We start from the raw sequence: 16,376 nt of genomic DNA, 5'->3' as shown, positions 1-16,376 counted from the left end.
ATCCAGCAATCCCACTGCAGGGTATATACCCAAATAAAAGGGAATCAGTATATTGAAGAGATATCTGCACGCCTATGTTTGTTGCAGCACTGTTTACAATAGCTAAGATTTGAAAGCAACCTAAATGTCCATCAACAGATGAACAGATAAAGAAAATGTGGTACATATACACAATGAAGTACCATTAAGCCATAAAAAAAATGAGATCCAGTCATTTGCAACAACAGGGATGGAACTGGAGATCATTATGTTAAGTGAAATAAGCTAGGCACAGAAAGACAAACATCACATGTTCTCACTTATCTGTGGGTTCTAAAAAATGAAAAAAAATTGAACTCATCGACATAGAGAGTAGAAAGATGGTTATCAGAAGTTGGGAAGAGTAGTGGGAGGCTGTAGGGAAGGTAGGGGTGAATAACAGGTACAAAAGATAAAAACAAAAAGAATGACTAATACCTAATATTTGATAGCACAGTAGGGTGACTGTAGCCAATAATAACTTAATTGTACATTTTAAAATAAAGAGTGTAACTGCATTGTTTGTAACAAAAAGATATCAAAAGGATAAATGTATCAAAAGGATAAATGCTTGAGGGGACAGAACACATTCACCATGATGTGCTTATTTCACATTGCAGGCCTGTATCAAACTATCTCATGAACCCCATAAATATATATATCTACTATGTACCCATAAACATTTAATTTAAAAAAAAAAAGAAATTTGCCAAGATCACACAGCTTATAAACAGAGGTGAACCCAGGCAGCTCGACTCCAGATCTTCTGCTCTTAGCCACTCTCCTTAACTGTGGCAAGAAGGGATGGAAACTCCCTTCTGAGAGACACTAGACTAAGCAGCCTACATAAACTGCAGTGTTTGCTCGATTTCTAGAAACAGCAACTACATTCTTTCAATTTAACCCCCTACTAAGACAAATCAGGTTTTAAAAACCAACACAACCACAACAATAAAAATCAGGCCATACTTATCAGACTTGTAATTCTAACAATGCACTGAAAAAAATGTACATTGCATTTTTGTAATGCTGTATTTTAGGAAAAATTACTTCACAATAGGCAGCAAAATATTTTTGTTTATACAAAAGTGCTCCCTTCTTTAAATCATACTAAATGGATTACATAATGCATGATGGAGAAATGTCTTAAACTAACTAGAAGTCTTATTTTCATGATTTGCATGTTGAAGGGTCAGTAACTAGTCTCAATCTATTCCAAGCCAAGTATCTGCTTCTGTTTGACTTCAAAGACATTCTGGAGTAAATTATGTAGATGATAAAGGTTACAGTTCAACAAGCTTGTAAAGTTTAGTCTGAGTCTCCATGAACCCACATTCACCTGGAATGACATTATAATAGAAATCAACAGCATCAGTAACCAAAACAGCATGGTATGGGTAGCAAAACAGACACATAGACCAACGGAGCAGAATAGAGACCTCACAAATAATACCACACATCTACAACCATCTCATCTTTGACAAACCTGACAAAAACAAGCAATGGGGAAAGGATCTCCTATTCAGTAAATGGTGCTGGGAAAACCGACTAGCCATATGCAGAAAAATGAAACTGGACCCCTTCCTTACACCTTATAGAAAAATTAACTCAAGATGGATTAAAGACTTAAATGTAAAACCCAAAACCATAAAAACCCTGGAGGAAAACCTAGGCAATAACATTCAGGACATAGGCATGGGCAAAGACTTCATGACAAAAACGACAAATGCAATGGCAACAAAAGCAAAAATTGACAAATAGGATCTAATTAATTAAACTAAAGAGCTTCTGCACAGCAAAACAAACTATCATCAGAGTGAACAAGCAACCTATAGAATGGGAGAAAATTTTTGCAATCTACCCATCTGAAAAGGTCTAATATCCAGAATTTACAAGGAACTTAAACATATTTATAAGAAAAAATAAACAACCCCATCCAAAAGTGTGCAACGGATATGAACAGACACTTCTCAAAAGAAGACACTTATGTGGCCAACAAACATGAAAAAAAGCTCAACATCACTGATCATCAGAGAAATGCAAATCAAAACCACAATGAGATACCATCTCACACCAGTTAGAATGACGATTAAAAAGTAGGAAACAAGGTGCTGGCGAGGCTGTGGAGAAATAGGAACGCTTTTACGTGTTGGTGGGAATGTAAATTAGTTCAGCCATTGTGGAAGACAGTATGGCGATTCCTCAAGGATCTAGAACCAGAAATACCATTTGACCCAGCAATCCCATTACTAGGTATATACCCAAAGGAATATAAATCATTCTACTATAAAGACACATGCACACGTATGTTTTCTGCAGCACTATTTACAATAGCAAAGACATGGAACCAACCCAAATGCCCATCAGTGATAGACTGGATAAAGAAAATGTGGTACATATACACCATGGAGTACTATGCAGCCATAACAAGGAATGAGATCATGTCCTTTGCAGGGACATGGATGAAGCTGGAAGCCATCATCTTCAGCAAACTAGCACAGGAACAGAAAACCAAATACTACATGTTCTCACTCATAAGTGGGAGTTGAACAATGAGAACACATAGACACAAAGAGGGAAACAACACATACCAGGGCCTGCTGCGGGGTGGGGGATGAGGGGAGGGAACTTAGGGGACAAGTCAATAGGTGCAGCAAATCACCATGGCACACGTGTACCTATGTAACAAACCTGCACGTTCTACACATGTATCCTGATTTTTTTAGAAGAAATATATATATATTTTATATATATTAAATATATATAGATATATATAATATATCTATATATATTTTATATATATTAAATATATAGATATATATAATATATCTATATATATTAAATATATATAGAGATATATATCTATATATTAAATATATATAGATATATATAATATATATTATATATTTATATGTATAATATATATTATATGTATTATATTATTCATATATATATTATATTATCCCATTGCCACAGGCTAGATTTTAAGCACTAACTTGTTTTGTACCTATCCTTTATCAAATAGTCTTCCTCCAGGGCTTCCTTCAAAGACCAAGAAATTTTCTTACATTGAATAGCGTCAAATATTAACCTTACTTTAGTGTGACCATAACCAGTTTTGAGCCTGTCCAGGTTGTTCACAGAGACCTATTCCTTCTTCATAAATGTATCTTGTAAAGACAGACAGAAGGCAAATTCAAGTAAAAAGGGTCTTCATGTGTGAAGAATCTAATTTGTCAACTCCAACTTAGCATTTCTCATTAATAAAGGAAAACAAATTACAACAGAAGGAAAAGTTAGGTGAATTATTAAATTTAGTCAGCTATCCTATTTCACTTAAATTCTTTAAACACAAAGTATACCGTTGCAATCACTTTTTGCTTTTAAAAAATTACAGTTTAAAATTTCTTTTGAAAAAATATTTTCAACAGAATTCCACATATTTCCAAGATTGTGTTTTTTAATGTTACTTCAAGACAATATCTCAAAAATAGAATGCATTGTTTTTGTCTTTACAGAAAAAAGTCAATGATGCAATCAACAGAACACAAACGCCTGTATTTCCCCAACTGTGATGTTTAAGACGCACTTTCAACTTAACTCCTGCTAAATTTTGTTAGTGAAAAATGCCAGAAAAGAACCATTTCCACAGTATGAGTATAAAGCAGGAAGCTGGTCAAACAAGATGGAATCGTTTAAAAAGGCACACATCCAGTTTCAGGGGAGAAACAGCTTTTTAAACTTCTTCACCTTGGGCCCCATAATCTTGAAAATTTTTGCTCTCTGACTTCTGCAGATCACTGCCCAGTGAAAAAACAATGCCACACACCATCTATCAAGGGAAATCTCTCTGAAAAGCAAGGTTGAACCTTTCTTTAGACATCTCAAAGAAAACACAGTTATTATGAAGTCTTCCCAGACCAACCCCAGCCAATGGATATTTCTGTTACTTGGAATTTGATTTTCACAGAATTTCAGAGATCAAAGGAACATTAACAATGAGGAAACAGAAGCTCAGAGAAGTTAAGTGACTTGGCAAAAATGATGTTGACTTGTTAGGTGGCATAGTTTAACAAGGACCCTTGTTTCTTCACGGGCAGACTGATGTTCCCACAGTAGAACACTGGGTTGTCATCTAATTTTGTATTATACAATACAAATTATCTCTCTAATAAAATTATGAAATTCTCAAAGACAGAAGCTGTAAGATTTATTTCTCTTGAAACTTCAAGGTCGCTCTCCTAGTTCTGGGACCATAAAATACTCAAATAAATATTTACCAAAATAAAGATCTAAAGGAGTAAATAAATGTGCACAGCAATAGATCTTGACAAAATGGCAAAAATCCACTCTTCCATATTCAAAAAACTCCCCCCCAAACTCTAATATTTGTTTGTAAGTCTGTTTACTTATATTTCCAGAAAGATTCTCGAAGAGGACATCTTTTCTTACTTTTTTGGATAAGTATGGGCTTCTCTGACTACCATCTTAAAAGAATATACTTGATAAAGTATTAAGTAACTCCAGGACATGAGTTACCCATGAGAGATCACTTGCCAACAATTAACTGATCTGCAATACTCCAAAAAGAGAGATGGCTCTTAATCAATAAATAAATTCTGGGTCTAATTATAGTGGCATGAAAATATTTAAGCAATTATAAACTACTCACTTAATATTCAGTTAGAATGACATTATTATTGAGCTAGAAATCAAATGATAACACAGAAAATAACAATATAAATGCTAACCTTGAGTTTTTCCAAAAAAACAACTGTTGTCAAGGTCACAAACACACTGAGCCAAGTCTTGTTATTCCTTTATCCCATAGCTATTGTACTACTGGGCCTGAAAGTGGATGTGCTAGACATTTTCCATTTGTCATTTTCCATTTGTCTCTCCAGACCTTCACTCTGCTCTTCTCCATCCTGTTCTAAGCCTGGTCAGCTGACCTCTATGAACTTCATCAAAGGACCCCCTTGCCCTTGGACTTTTACATGGGTTTGGCCAGTAAAAGCTAGTGGCTACAAATCAAAGGAAGAACAGAGAGGCCAAGATATTTATTCTACTTCCTCCTCCTTGCTAGATCACATTGGTTAAGTTTCTCCTCTGCAATGAAGACCACAGCTCATGTCAGACAGCCTTTCCATTACAGCTGCTCTCTGGTAGTTCTCTCCGTTTTCCCTGATAGGTCAAGAAGTAGTAAAGGCTCCCTGTTGTCACTAACCCCGACTTCTGCTTCCTGCACCACCCCTTGTTAGTTTCTCTTACTCTGCCCATACCTTTGTAACTAGTCCCTTCAGTAAACTGTTCAGTTATCCCATTTGAGTATTGAGATGGTTTGGCTCTGGGTCCCCAGCCAAATCTCCTCTTGAATTATAATCCCCATGTGTCAAGAGAGGGGCCTGATGGAAGGTGATTGGATTACAGGGACAGTTTCCCCTATGCTGTTCTTGTGATAGCGAGTTCTCACGAGATGTGACGGTTTTAAAAGTGGCAGTTTCCCCTGCACATTCTCTCTCTCCTGCCACCTTGTGAGAAAGGTGCCTGCTTCCCTTTTGCTTACTGCCATGATTGTTAACTTTCCTGAGGCCTCCACAGCCATGCAGAACTGTGAGTCAGTTAAACCTCTTTCCTTCAAAAATTACCCAGTTTCAGGTATTCTTTATAGCAGTGTGAAAATGGACTAATTCAGAGAATTTGTACCAGCAGAGTGGGGTACTGCTATAAAAATAACCTGACAATGTGGAAGCATCTTTGAAACTGGGTAACAGGCAGGGGTTGGAAAAGTTTGGAAGGCTCAGAAGAAAAGAAGATATGGGAAAGTTGTGGACTTCCTAAAGAATTGTTGAATGGTTTTGACCAAAATGCTGACAGTGATATGGACAATGAAGTCCAGGCTGAGGTGGTCTCAGATGAAGATGAGGAACTTAGTGGGAACTGGAGTGAAGGTCACTCATGCTACGCTTTAGCAAAGAGACTGGCGGCATTTTGCCTCTGCCCTAGAGATCTGTGGAGCTTTGAACTCGAAAGATGATTTAGGGTATCTGGCAGAAGAAATTTCTAAGCAGAAAAGCATTCAAGAGCTGACCTGGCATTTTCTGAAAGCATTCAGTCAGATATGTTCACAGAGATGGTTTGAGATTGATACTTATGTTTAAAAAAGAAGCAGCGAATAAAGGTTTGGAAAACTTGCAGCCTGGCCCTGTGGTAGAAAAGAAAAACCCATTTTCTAGGGAGGAATTCAAGCTGGCTGAAGAAATTTGCATAAAAAATGAGGAATGGAATGCTAATACCAAGACAATGGGGAAAATGCCTCCAGACCATGTCAGAGATCTTCCTGGCAGCCCCTCCTATCACAGACCTGGAAGCCTAGGAAAGAAAAATGGTTTTGTGGGCTGGGCCTGGGGCCCCACTGCTCTGTGTGGCCCTGGGGCATGACACCCTAAGTCTCAGTCACTCCAGCTCAAGCCGAGGCTAAAAGGGGCCAAGATACAGCTCAGGGCATTGCTTTAAAGCGTGCAAGCCCCAAGCCTTGGCAGCCGACACATGGTGTTGGGCTTGCAGGTATGCAGAAGACAAGAGCTGAGCTTTGGGAGCCTCCACCTAGATTTCAGAGGATGTATGAAAATACCTGGATGTCCAGGCAAAAGTCTGCTGCTGGGGCATAGCCCTCATGGAGAGCCTCTAATAGGGCAATGCAGAGGGAAAATGGGGGGTCAGGGTGCCCACACAGAGTCCCCACTGGGGCACTGCCTGGTGGGGCTGTGAGAAGAGGGCCAACGTCCTCCAGACCCCAGAATGGTAGATCCACTCACAGCTTGCACCATGTGCCTGGAAAAGCCAGGGGCACTCGATGCCAGCCTTTGAAAGCAGCCATGGGGACTGTCCCCTACAGATCCACAGGGAAGGAGCTGCCAATGCCCTGGGAGCTCACCTCTTCCATCAGCATGCCCTGGGTGTGAGACATGGAATCAGAGGAGACCATTCTGGAGCTTTAATGAATTAAAAAAAATTTTTTTAACAAGTACCCTGCCAGGTTTTGGACTTGCATAGGGCCTGTGGCCTCTTTGGTTTGGCCAATTTCTCGCATTTGGAATGGGAACATTTACCCAATGCCTGTGCCCCCACTGTATCTTAGAAGTAACTAACTTCCTTTTGATTTTATAGGCTCACAGGTAGAAGAGACTTGCTTGTCTCAGATGAGACTTTGGACTTGGACTCTTGAGTTAATGCTGGAATGAGTTAAGGCTTTGGGGGACTGTTGGAAAGGCATGATTGGTTTTGAAATTTGAAAAGGACATGAGATTTGGGAGGGGCCAGGGGTGGAATAATATGGTTTGGCTCTGTATCCCCACCTAAATCTCATTTTGAATTGTAATCCCCACATGTTGAGGCAGGGACCCAGTGGGAGGTGACTGGATCACGGGGGCAGTTTCCCCCATGCTGTTCTCATGATAGTGAGGGAGTGCTCATGAGATCTAATGGTTTTAAAAGTGGAAGCTTCCCCTGCACATTCTCTCTCTCCTGCCACCTTGTGAAAAAGATGCCTGCTTCCCCTTTGCCTTCTGGCATGATTGTAAGTGTCCTGAGGCCTCCCTAGCCATGTGGAACTGTGAGTCAATTAAACTTCTTTTCTTTATAAATTATCCAGTCTCACGTAGTACCTTTATAGCAGTGTGAACATGAACTAATACAAGTATATATATACAGATATATATATACTTGTATTAGTACATATACACATATATATATACTTGTATTAGTGTATATATACACATATATGTATATATACACTTATATATATACACATATGTATATATACACTTATATATATACACATATGTATATATACACATATATATATACACATATGTATATATACACTTATATATATACACATATGTATATATACACATATATATATACCTGTGTGTGTATATATATACATATATACACACATATATACACATATATACACACATATATATACACATATATATACACACACATATATATACATATATACACACATATATATACACATATATATACACACATATATATATACATATATATCCACACATATATATATACACACACATATATATACCTGTGTCCAGCTAGGACTCAGAATGATCCTTTGGGATAGAGGTCCTTCCTGTCTCATGTTGCCAGTTCCACACAATTTTTTGTTGGGGAGGGAATGGCAATCTTTGGTCACTTGTGTTTTGGTGTCATATCTAAGAAGGCTTTGCCTGACCCAAGGATACAGAGATATATATATTTCTATAGTTTCTTCTCAGAGCTTTATAGTTATAGCCCTTACATTTAGGAATTTTGAATTCCTTTTCATGCATGATGTGAGATTAGTTGAAATTGCTCTTTCTACATGTAGATATATAATTGCCCTAGCACCATCTGTTGAAAAGACTACTCCTCATTGAATGGTATTGACATTTTTGTCAAAAATCAATTTACCATGAAGGGTTTATTTCTAGACTCTCAATTCTGTTCCACTAATCTATATGTCTATCCCTATGCTATGCCATTACATTGTCTCTTTTTTTTTTTTTTGAGATGGAGTTTCGCTCTTGTTGCCCAGGCTGGAGTGCAATGGCATGATCTTGGTTCACTGCAACCTCTGCCTCCCTGGTTCAAGCAATTCTCCTGCCTCAGCTTCCCGAGTAGCTGGGACTACAGGCACATGCCACCATGCCTGGCTATTTTTTTTGTATTTTTATAACAGACAGGGTTTCACCATGTTGGCCAGGCTGGTCTCAAACTCCTGACCTCAAGTGATCCTCCTGCCTCGACCTCCCAAAGTGCTGGGATTATAGGCATGAGCCACTGCACTTGGGCCACACTGTTTTGATTACTGTAGCTTTATAGTAAGTTTTGAAACCAGAAAGTATTAGTCTTCCAGTTTTGTTGTTCTTGTTTAAAACATCTTGGCTAATCTGGGCCCTTCACATTTCCATATCAAATTTAGGATCAGCTCGTCAATTTCTGCAAAAATGCCCACAGGGATTTTGATAGGAATTGCACTAAATCTATCTACTAATTTAGAAAGAATTGCCACCTTAACCATATTAAGTCTTCTAATCCATGAAGGTTGAATGTTTCCATTTATTTAGGTCTTTAATTTTACTCAGCAATGTTTTGTAGTTTTCAGTGTACAATTCTTTCAGTTATTACTGAGTATTCTTTTGGTGTCATTGTAAGTGGAGTTAATTTCTTAATCTCTTTTTCAGAGTGTTCATTATAGTATATAGAAATATAATTAATTTTTGTGAAATCAATTGGTCTTGTATTCTGCAACTTTGATGAACATATTAGTGGTAGTAACTTTTCTGTGGAATCCTTAGGATTTTCTATATATAGGGTCACATCCTCTGTGCATAAAGGCAGTTTTATCCTCTCCAGTCTAGATGTCTTTCAATTATTTCTTGCCTGACTGTACCAGCTAGAACTTCCATTCCAGTGTTGTACAAAATTGTGAGAGCAGACATCCTAGCCTTGTTCCCAATCTCAGGAAGCAAGCATTCACACTTACCATTTAAATATGTTGCTAGCTGCAGCTTTTTCATGAATCCCCTTAGGTTAAAGTTCATTTCTACTTCTAATTTGTTGAGAATTTTTATTATGAATGATATTGGATTTTGCGAAGTGTTTTTCTGTGTCTAACGATGATTATATGTGTTTTATCCTTTATTTCACTAATTTTTTTGTGTTATATTCATTGATTTTTGGATGTGAAATCTTTTTGGCATAAATCCCACTGGATTATGGTATATAATCCATTCTATGTGTTGCTAATATTGCTGATGTTTTACTGAAGATTTTTTCACCTCTATTCATGATGTTGGTCTGCAGTTTTCTTTTCTTGCAATATCTTCATCTGGCTTTGGTATAGGACAATACTGGCCTTGCTGAGTGAGTTGTACTTCCTCCTCTATTTTCCAGAAAAGTCTGTGAAAGATTGCTATTATTTATTATTTAAATGTTGAATAGAATTCATGAGAGTAGTCATCTGGGTATGAGCTTTGTAGAATGATTTTTAGTTACTAATTCAATTGCTTTATTTAGTATAACTCTATTCAGATTCTCTATTTCTTCTTGAGTTTTAGTAGTTATGTCTTTCAATGATTTTTCTCATTTCCTCTAAGTTGTCTAATTTAATGGGATAAAGTTGTTCATAGTATTCCCTTATAATCCTTTTAATTTCTGTAGGGATAGGAGCAATGTCTCCTCTTTCATTCCCAATTTTGATAATTTGTATCTTCAGTCTTTTTTTTTGGTCAGTCTAACTAAAGTTTTGCCTATGTTAATTGTTTCCAATAACTAATTTTTAGTTTCATTGATTTTCTCCATTTTCTATTTTACTGTTTTCTACTCCAATACTTATTTCCTTTCTTTTCTATTTCTTTTAGGTTTAATTTGTTCTTATTTTTCTTTTTCTGTTCTCTTTTTATTTTCTAGTAGAAATGGGGGGTCTCACTATGTTGTCTAGGCTAGTTTCAAACTCCTGGCCTCAAGTGATTCTCTCACTTTGCCTCCCTAAATGCTGGGATTACATGAGTGAACCATCACACTCTGCCTTTTTTTGTTTTTTGTTTTAAGGTAGAACCTTAAGTTGCTGATTTGAAATCTCTCTTCTATTCCAGTACAGCATTTCTCCTTGGTTTCTTGATATTAGAGTGTCAGAATACTCTACAACTTGGTCTTTGGACCCTTAATCTTTAGCTACACTCACTCTGTTATCATCTTGTCTAGTCTCATGGCTTTAAATATAATCTATATATTGACAGTGCTCAGGCCAGACCACTCCCTCTAAATTTTAGTTGCATATATCTATCCAACTGCCTTTTATCTTAGATGTTAGACAGCTCTAGTTTAACAAGCACCAAGTTGAAATCCTGCTCCCAGCCCCCTAACACAAATTGGCTTCTTCACCAGTCTTCCGCATCTTAGTTAACAGCAACGCTATCCTTACCATTGCTCAGGACAAAATCCTAGGGTCATCTTTTAACTCTATCCTTGACTCATTTTCTCTCAGACCATAGATCCAATTCATCAGGAAATCCTATTAGATCTACCTGCAAAACATATACACATTCTAGTCACTTTACTACCTCCACTGCAAACCCCCTACTCCAAGCCACCATACTCCCTCACCTAGATTATAGCCTCATAACTAACCTCTCTACTTCCATCTTTGCCCCCTACATCTTCTCTCAAAAAAATACAGCCAGAGAGGATTCTGTAAAAATATAAATTGTATCACCTCATTCCTCTGCTTAAAATTTGTCAACTCAGCCTATGAGAATAATGTCAACCCACTTTCAATAGCCCACAAAGCCCTCCAGTGATCCATCTGACTTCATCTCCCACAACTGTCACTCTTGCTTACTTTGCCTTAGCCACACTGTTTCTTGAACATATGGCATGCTCCCACCTAAAAAAGTCTGTCCACTGACTGTCTTATTTCCTGGAATACTTTTTCCCCAATATTTACATGGCTTATCCTTTCTCACCCTCAAGACTTTGCTCAGGTATCATCATCTTCTCCACATGACTAACTCTGGCCACTTCCCTTTAAATTATATTCAACACCAATATCAGTACCCCCAACATTCATTACCCTGCTCATTTTTTTCCTGTAGCACTTATTTACCTTCAAATATAATGTATACTATACTTCATATGTTTATTGCTTATTGCATATATGTCCCAAAAGAATGCAAGCCCTTTTAGGGCAGAGACTTTTGTCTGTTTTATTTATGGATGCATCCCAAGGGACTAGGTATATGCATTGCATATATCAGATATCTATTAAGTATTTGTTGAATGAATAAATTTAAAAAGCAGAACTCTACTAGCTATCATCAATTGAAATGTTAGTTATGCCTTAAAAGTTGAATTTATTCATGCCTTCATTCATTCAACAAATACTGAATAGCTTCTCTTTGCCAGGCACTGCAATGGACACTGGGGATATTCAAGACAGAAGACAGAAAAGGCCCTGTTGATGTGGAGCTTACTTATTAATTTTCTGTCTCTCCTTATAGAATGTAAAAATAAAAAATATATATAATTCTTGTAATAATATGTGTTATAGCCAGGCATCATAGCTCATGCCTGTAATTGCAGCTACTCAGGAGGCTGAGGAAGGAAGATCGCTTGAGCCCAGGAGTTGGAGTTATGACCGTACCACTGCGCTCCAGCCTGAGCGACACAGTGAGACCCCATCTCTAAAAATGTAAGTAAATAAATAAATTGTGTTACAAAAACAATAGGATAAATAAGTAAACATGCCAATTATTAGGGGTAGTGAGCTAGGGAGTACCCCTTCAACTAGAATAACAACTACACTTGATCTGAGATGTCAAAACAGGATGAGGAAAAGCCAGTCATGCAGAAACCTGGTGTAAAAAAATATTCCAGGTAGACAAAAAGTATAAAGCTTTGGGAGGAAGATGGACCTTGGCAAGTTTAACAAACAACAAAGCCAGTATGATTTGAAAGTAGAGTATGAGGAGAAGATACAGTGGGACGGCATCCTGTGGCATCTATCCATTGTAGAGACCCTAAACCCACCCTGACATTTGTAATAAATTAGATGCATCCTGGAATGGTACTTTTATATCACCTTCTCTCTCCCGTGCTCCCTCCTCTCGTATTCTTTTTTCTTTCAAGAATGAGAGCCAATGGCATAGACAGGCAGTGTCATTGCTAAGAAATCTGAAAAGACTATTCTTTAGTCCATCTAGTACTCCTGTGCAAACAGAAAAAGTTGTGCCTTCCTCAGAACATTTTACTGCCACCTGTTAGAAAAATACGTAATAAATATCAGCAACTCACTCATAATTGTACAATGTCCTATATGTAGTATGTGGCAGCCCTGGTTGCAGAGATAGAGAAAAGTAGCTCTATGCAAAATATGCAAACCAAAATGGTTCCATTTTTTCCTGTATGTCATATACCAAATGCTGCAGATGCTAAATATACATATAGATTTACATGCATTGCAAATTACTACTATTCTGCATTAGCTACAGTTGGCTACTGATTCTGATAGCATTTTCCTCATGAGAAAAAGAATGAGTCTTTTTGAATATTAGTCAATGGAGAAAATACTGTGTTTACAGTAAAGTGATACAGATTTAAGTGGCTGTAACCACTGATGTAGCTTTATAAAAGTGGTAAAAGTCTTAAATACATCCACAAGTGTTAGAAGTAGTGATCATCAGACAGTCTATCTGAAGAAAATATTAAGACAGTGTTTTCTCTGGAATGCATTTGCCTATATTACCTCATGTAATTCAAACATTATTTTTATTTTATAGTTTCCTGTTTACGTTTTTAAAAATAAGTCAAAGGATATTTTGGTAAAGTAACAGATTCCAAAAAAAAGCAAAAAAAAAAAAAAACCCACATTTTCAAGCTTAATCCCAAAGAAGACCATTAGTTTCATCATTTAGGCTAAAGTTTTCTAATTTAGGAAAGAAAAATGTGTGTCTTTGACTTTATGAGAAATAATCTGTGATACTGTGTACATCTGTGATTTCTAGATGAATAGCATTCGAATGCCACTTCAATATGATTAAAATCAGTAACCAACTAAAAAAATCCATAAAGGATAGCTTGTTCTGAAAGTGTCCAATGATGGAAGAGTGCCACCTAGTGTTCAACGTAGATTCAACATATCCTGCCCAAAAAGCCATTTCAAAAAGCCATTTCACAAATACCCTCAATTTTAGCCCTGTAGTTATTCATTAAACCATAGTAATTTTGCAGAGCCCTAGTCAAGTATCAAAATATGAATTGTGAATTCCTGAAAAAAATGTATATCACCTATATCCACTAGAAACTGAGTTTTCGAAAAGGAAGTTAAATTTCTATAGCTACATAAAAGCAAAAAAAGAGTTACTCAAAAAAAAAAATTTAAACATCGTGACCCTAAGTAGTAGGCTAGAAAGCACATGAGGTTCTAGGCTAAATAGATTCAAATTAGGGCCCTACCGCTTTCTAGCAGCATAATCTTGGGTATTTTAAAAAACTGAGGTTTCCTTATGTGAAAAGAATATACAGTAGGCATTCAATAAGTGATAAACTATTAAGAAAAAGAGATTTCCCATTCTTTTTTTAAGAATAAGTTACTAAGTTTCTTTTTTTAAAGAAAAGTGAGAGCAAGTTTATTAAGAAAGTAAAGGAATAAAAGAATGCCTACTCCATAGGAAGAGCAGCCTCTCTTTGTTTTTAATATATCCCCTTCAGTCACCAGGACTTTAGGAGACATTTTAATGAAAGGATAGCTTGTGCCAGGTCAACAATTTCATTTCTCTCTAATTCCTTGCATAAAAGAGGACCCAATCTGGGGTGGGGGGGGGTTATCCTTTGCCCAGTCAGCCCTAAATAAGTTTAAAGTTTTTAAATTTATTGATGAAATTATCAGATTCAAACAACCACTCTTATGGAATATGAGTGACATTCAGTGAATTCTCTTCCATTGCTTTCTAACATCTAATAAATTCCCTTCGCTTGTTTTCTAACATCTAACAAATTACATAACAGTATCTTAAACAATTAAAAACAATAATTTTAAAAATGCTATTAAATCATTTCAATAATATCTTTCTCATGACATTTTTAAAAAAGGTTTAATCCACGATGTATGTCTATTTAGTGTATGTGTGTGTTGTGTGTGTAACAGAACCTCTTTTTTTAAAACCTTGGATTCATTTTATCAAGCTCCTTACAAATTTTCCAAAATTAAGTCTCTTTTTAGCCTAATCCTGTCTTTAAGGCTACAGATTTCTCATTTGTATTAGTAAGAATGTAACTGTATAAAAGGAACAGTATCTCAAAAGCTCAGTGTATTAATTAGGATAGTTTTCTAAGCAAACTATTACTGAAGGACTACAAGAGAGAGTAAGAAATAAGCCCTACCTCCGCGGTGGCTCATGCCTGTAATCCCAGCACTTTGGGAGGCCAAGGCAGGTGGATTGCCTGAGGACAGGAGTTCAAGACCAGCCTGGCCAACATAGTGACACCCTGCCTCTACTAAAAGTACAAAAACATAGCTGAGTGTAGTGGTGGGTGTCTGTAATCCCAGCTACTCAGGAGGCTGAGGCAGGAGAATCACTTGAACCTGGAAGGTGGAGGTTGCAGTGAGCCAAGATCGTGCCAAGAAAGAAAGAAAGGAAAGGAAGGAAGGGAAGGAAGGAAGGAAAGAAAGAAAGGAAGAAAGGAAAGAAAGGAAGAAAGAAAGAAAGAAAGAGAGAAAGAGCCCTGCTCTCAAGGAGCTCACTCTCCTCAGTACATTACTGAGTCCCAACTCAGAGAGCCAGACAGCAGGATATAGAAGTATTAATAAATTCCCAATGCATGTCTTTGAAAGTAGGTGGACCCATTCTCCACCAGCACTGCCTTCCCAGAAGACTATAGCCTGTGCAAAAGGCAGAGGGGATCTTGAAGAAAGCAGGAGTGATAGGGGCAGAGATGCCTCTGCTTCTGCTTGGCCCTGGATGTTTCTCTCTTTTGTCTCCTAGATTTTGGAAGTCTGTCCCTCTCCCTCTTTATTAGTCCTGGATTTCTTTCTCTCCCTCTCTCTAGCTTCACATTGTATATCTTTCTTTCCTAGAGAAATAGAAGGATATTTAACAAAAGAGGGAAACAAAGAAAAATAAGACAAACATAAAAGAGATTAAAAATACAGAAGTGATGTGAGCACTTACTGATATGGTATTAACTAAATAAACTTTGTAATTTCTTTCCTTCGTTTGGAAATTAGAATTACTTCAGTGTGGAATAGTCATATACACATACAGACATGCACATCATATGTAAATGGGATCATCACACTGAGGTAGAAGACATGTGGGCCTTTCAGAATGTCCCAACTAGTTTCTTTAGCTATAAAATTTGGGAATAAAACTAGATCAATAGTTCACAAACATTTTCCTGTTCCCTTTTCTTTTTTTTTCTCTTTTTTTTTCTTTTTTCTTTTTCCCCTATTTTTTAACCTATAGTAAGAACCACAGTTTCCATTGGGACCAATACACACCCACACCCACATCCACCCACAACCACACACACACATGCCCTACAACTGGAAAAAAGTTCTCAAAAACAATTCTTATTCTCAATATGTGAAATGTACTGATATTTTTATACCTTTTTTTAAAAGCTGTCTATTACTTACAATTTAGTGCCTACAATCCAGTGATACATCATAACCTCAATTTCATAATCACTGATGTTAACAAAAATGAAAGGTCTCTTTCAGATCTAAGACTTTATGACTTGAATGACCAGTGGGTCAATGAAGAAATTAAAAAGAAAATTGCAAATTT

General features: G+C 36.9%; 1 protein-coding gene across 6 annotated transcripts in view; it reads right to left on the bottom strand.

Moving 5' to 3' along the window:
* Positions 1-16,376, bottom strand: part of NME7 (NME/NM23 family member 7) — a 231,786-nt gene that overhangs the window by 196,922 nt on the left and 18,488 nt on the right. For 2 of the 6 annotated variants that reach the window (XM_054525729.2, XM_054525739.2), the window contains exon 2: positions 11,015-11,117. The exons of the other annotated variants lie outside the window; for them this stretch is intronic. In XM_054525729.2, the coding sequence (XP_054381704.1) occupies positions 11,015-11,017 (3 nt within the window). In that variant the 5' untranslated portion in view covers positions 11,018-11,117. The remainder of the gene's footprint in view (positions 1-11,014; positions 11,118-16,376) is intronic. 6 annotated transcript variants of the gene reach the window in all.

The sequence above is a fragment of the Pongo abelii genome, chromosome 1 (assembly GCF_028885655.2).
Source record: "Pongo abelii isolate AG06213 chromosome 1, NHGRI_mPonAbe1-v2.0_pri, whole genome shotgun sequence".
Classification (NCBI taxonomy): Eukaryota; Metazoa; Chordata; class Mammalia; order Primates; family Hominidae; genus Pongo; species Pongo abelii.
Note: the sequence above shows the minus strand (reverse complement) of the source record. Positions and strands in the feature narration are given on the sequence as shown.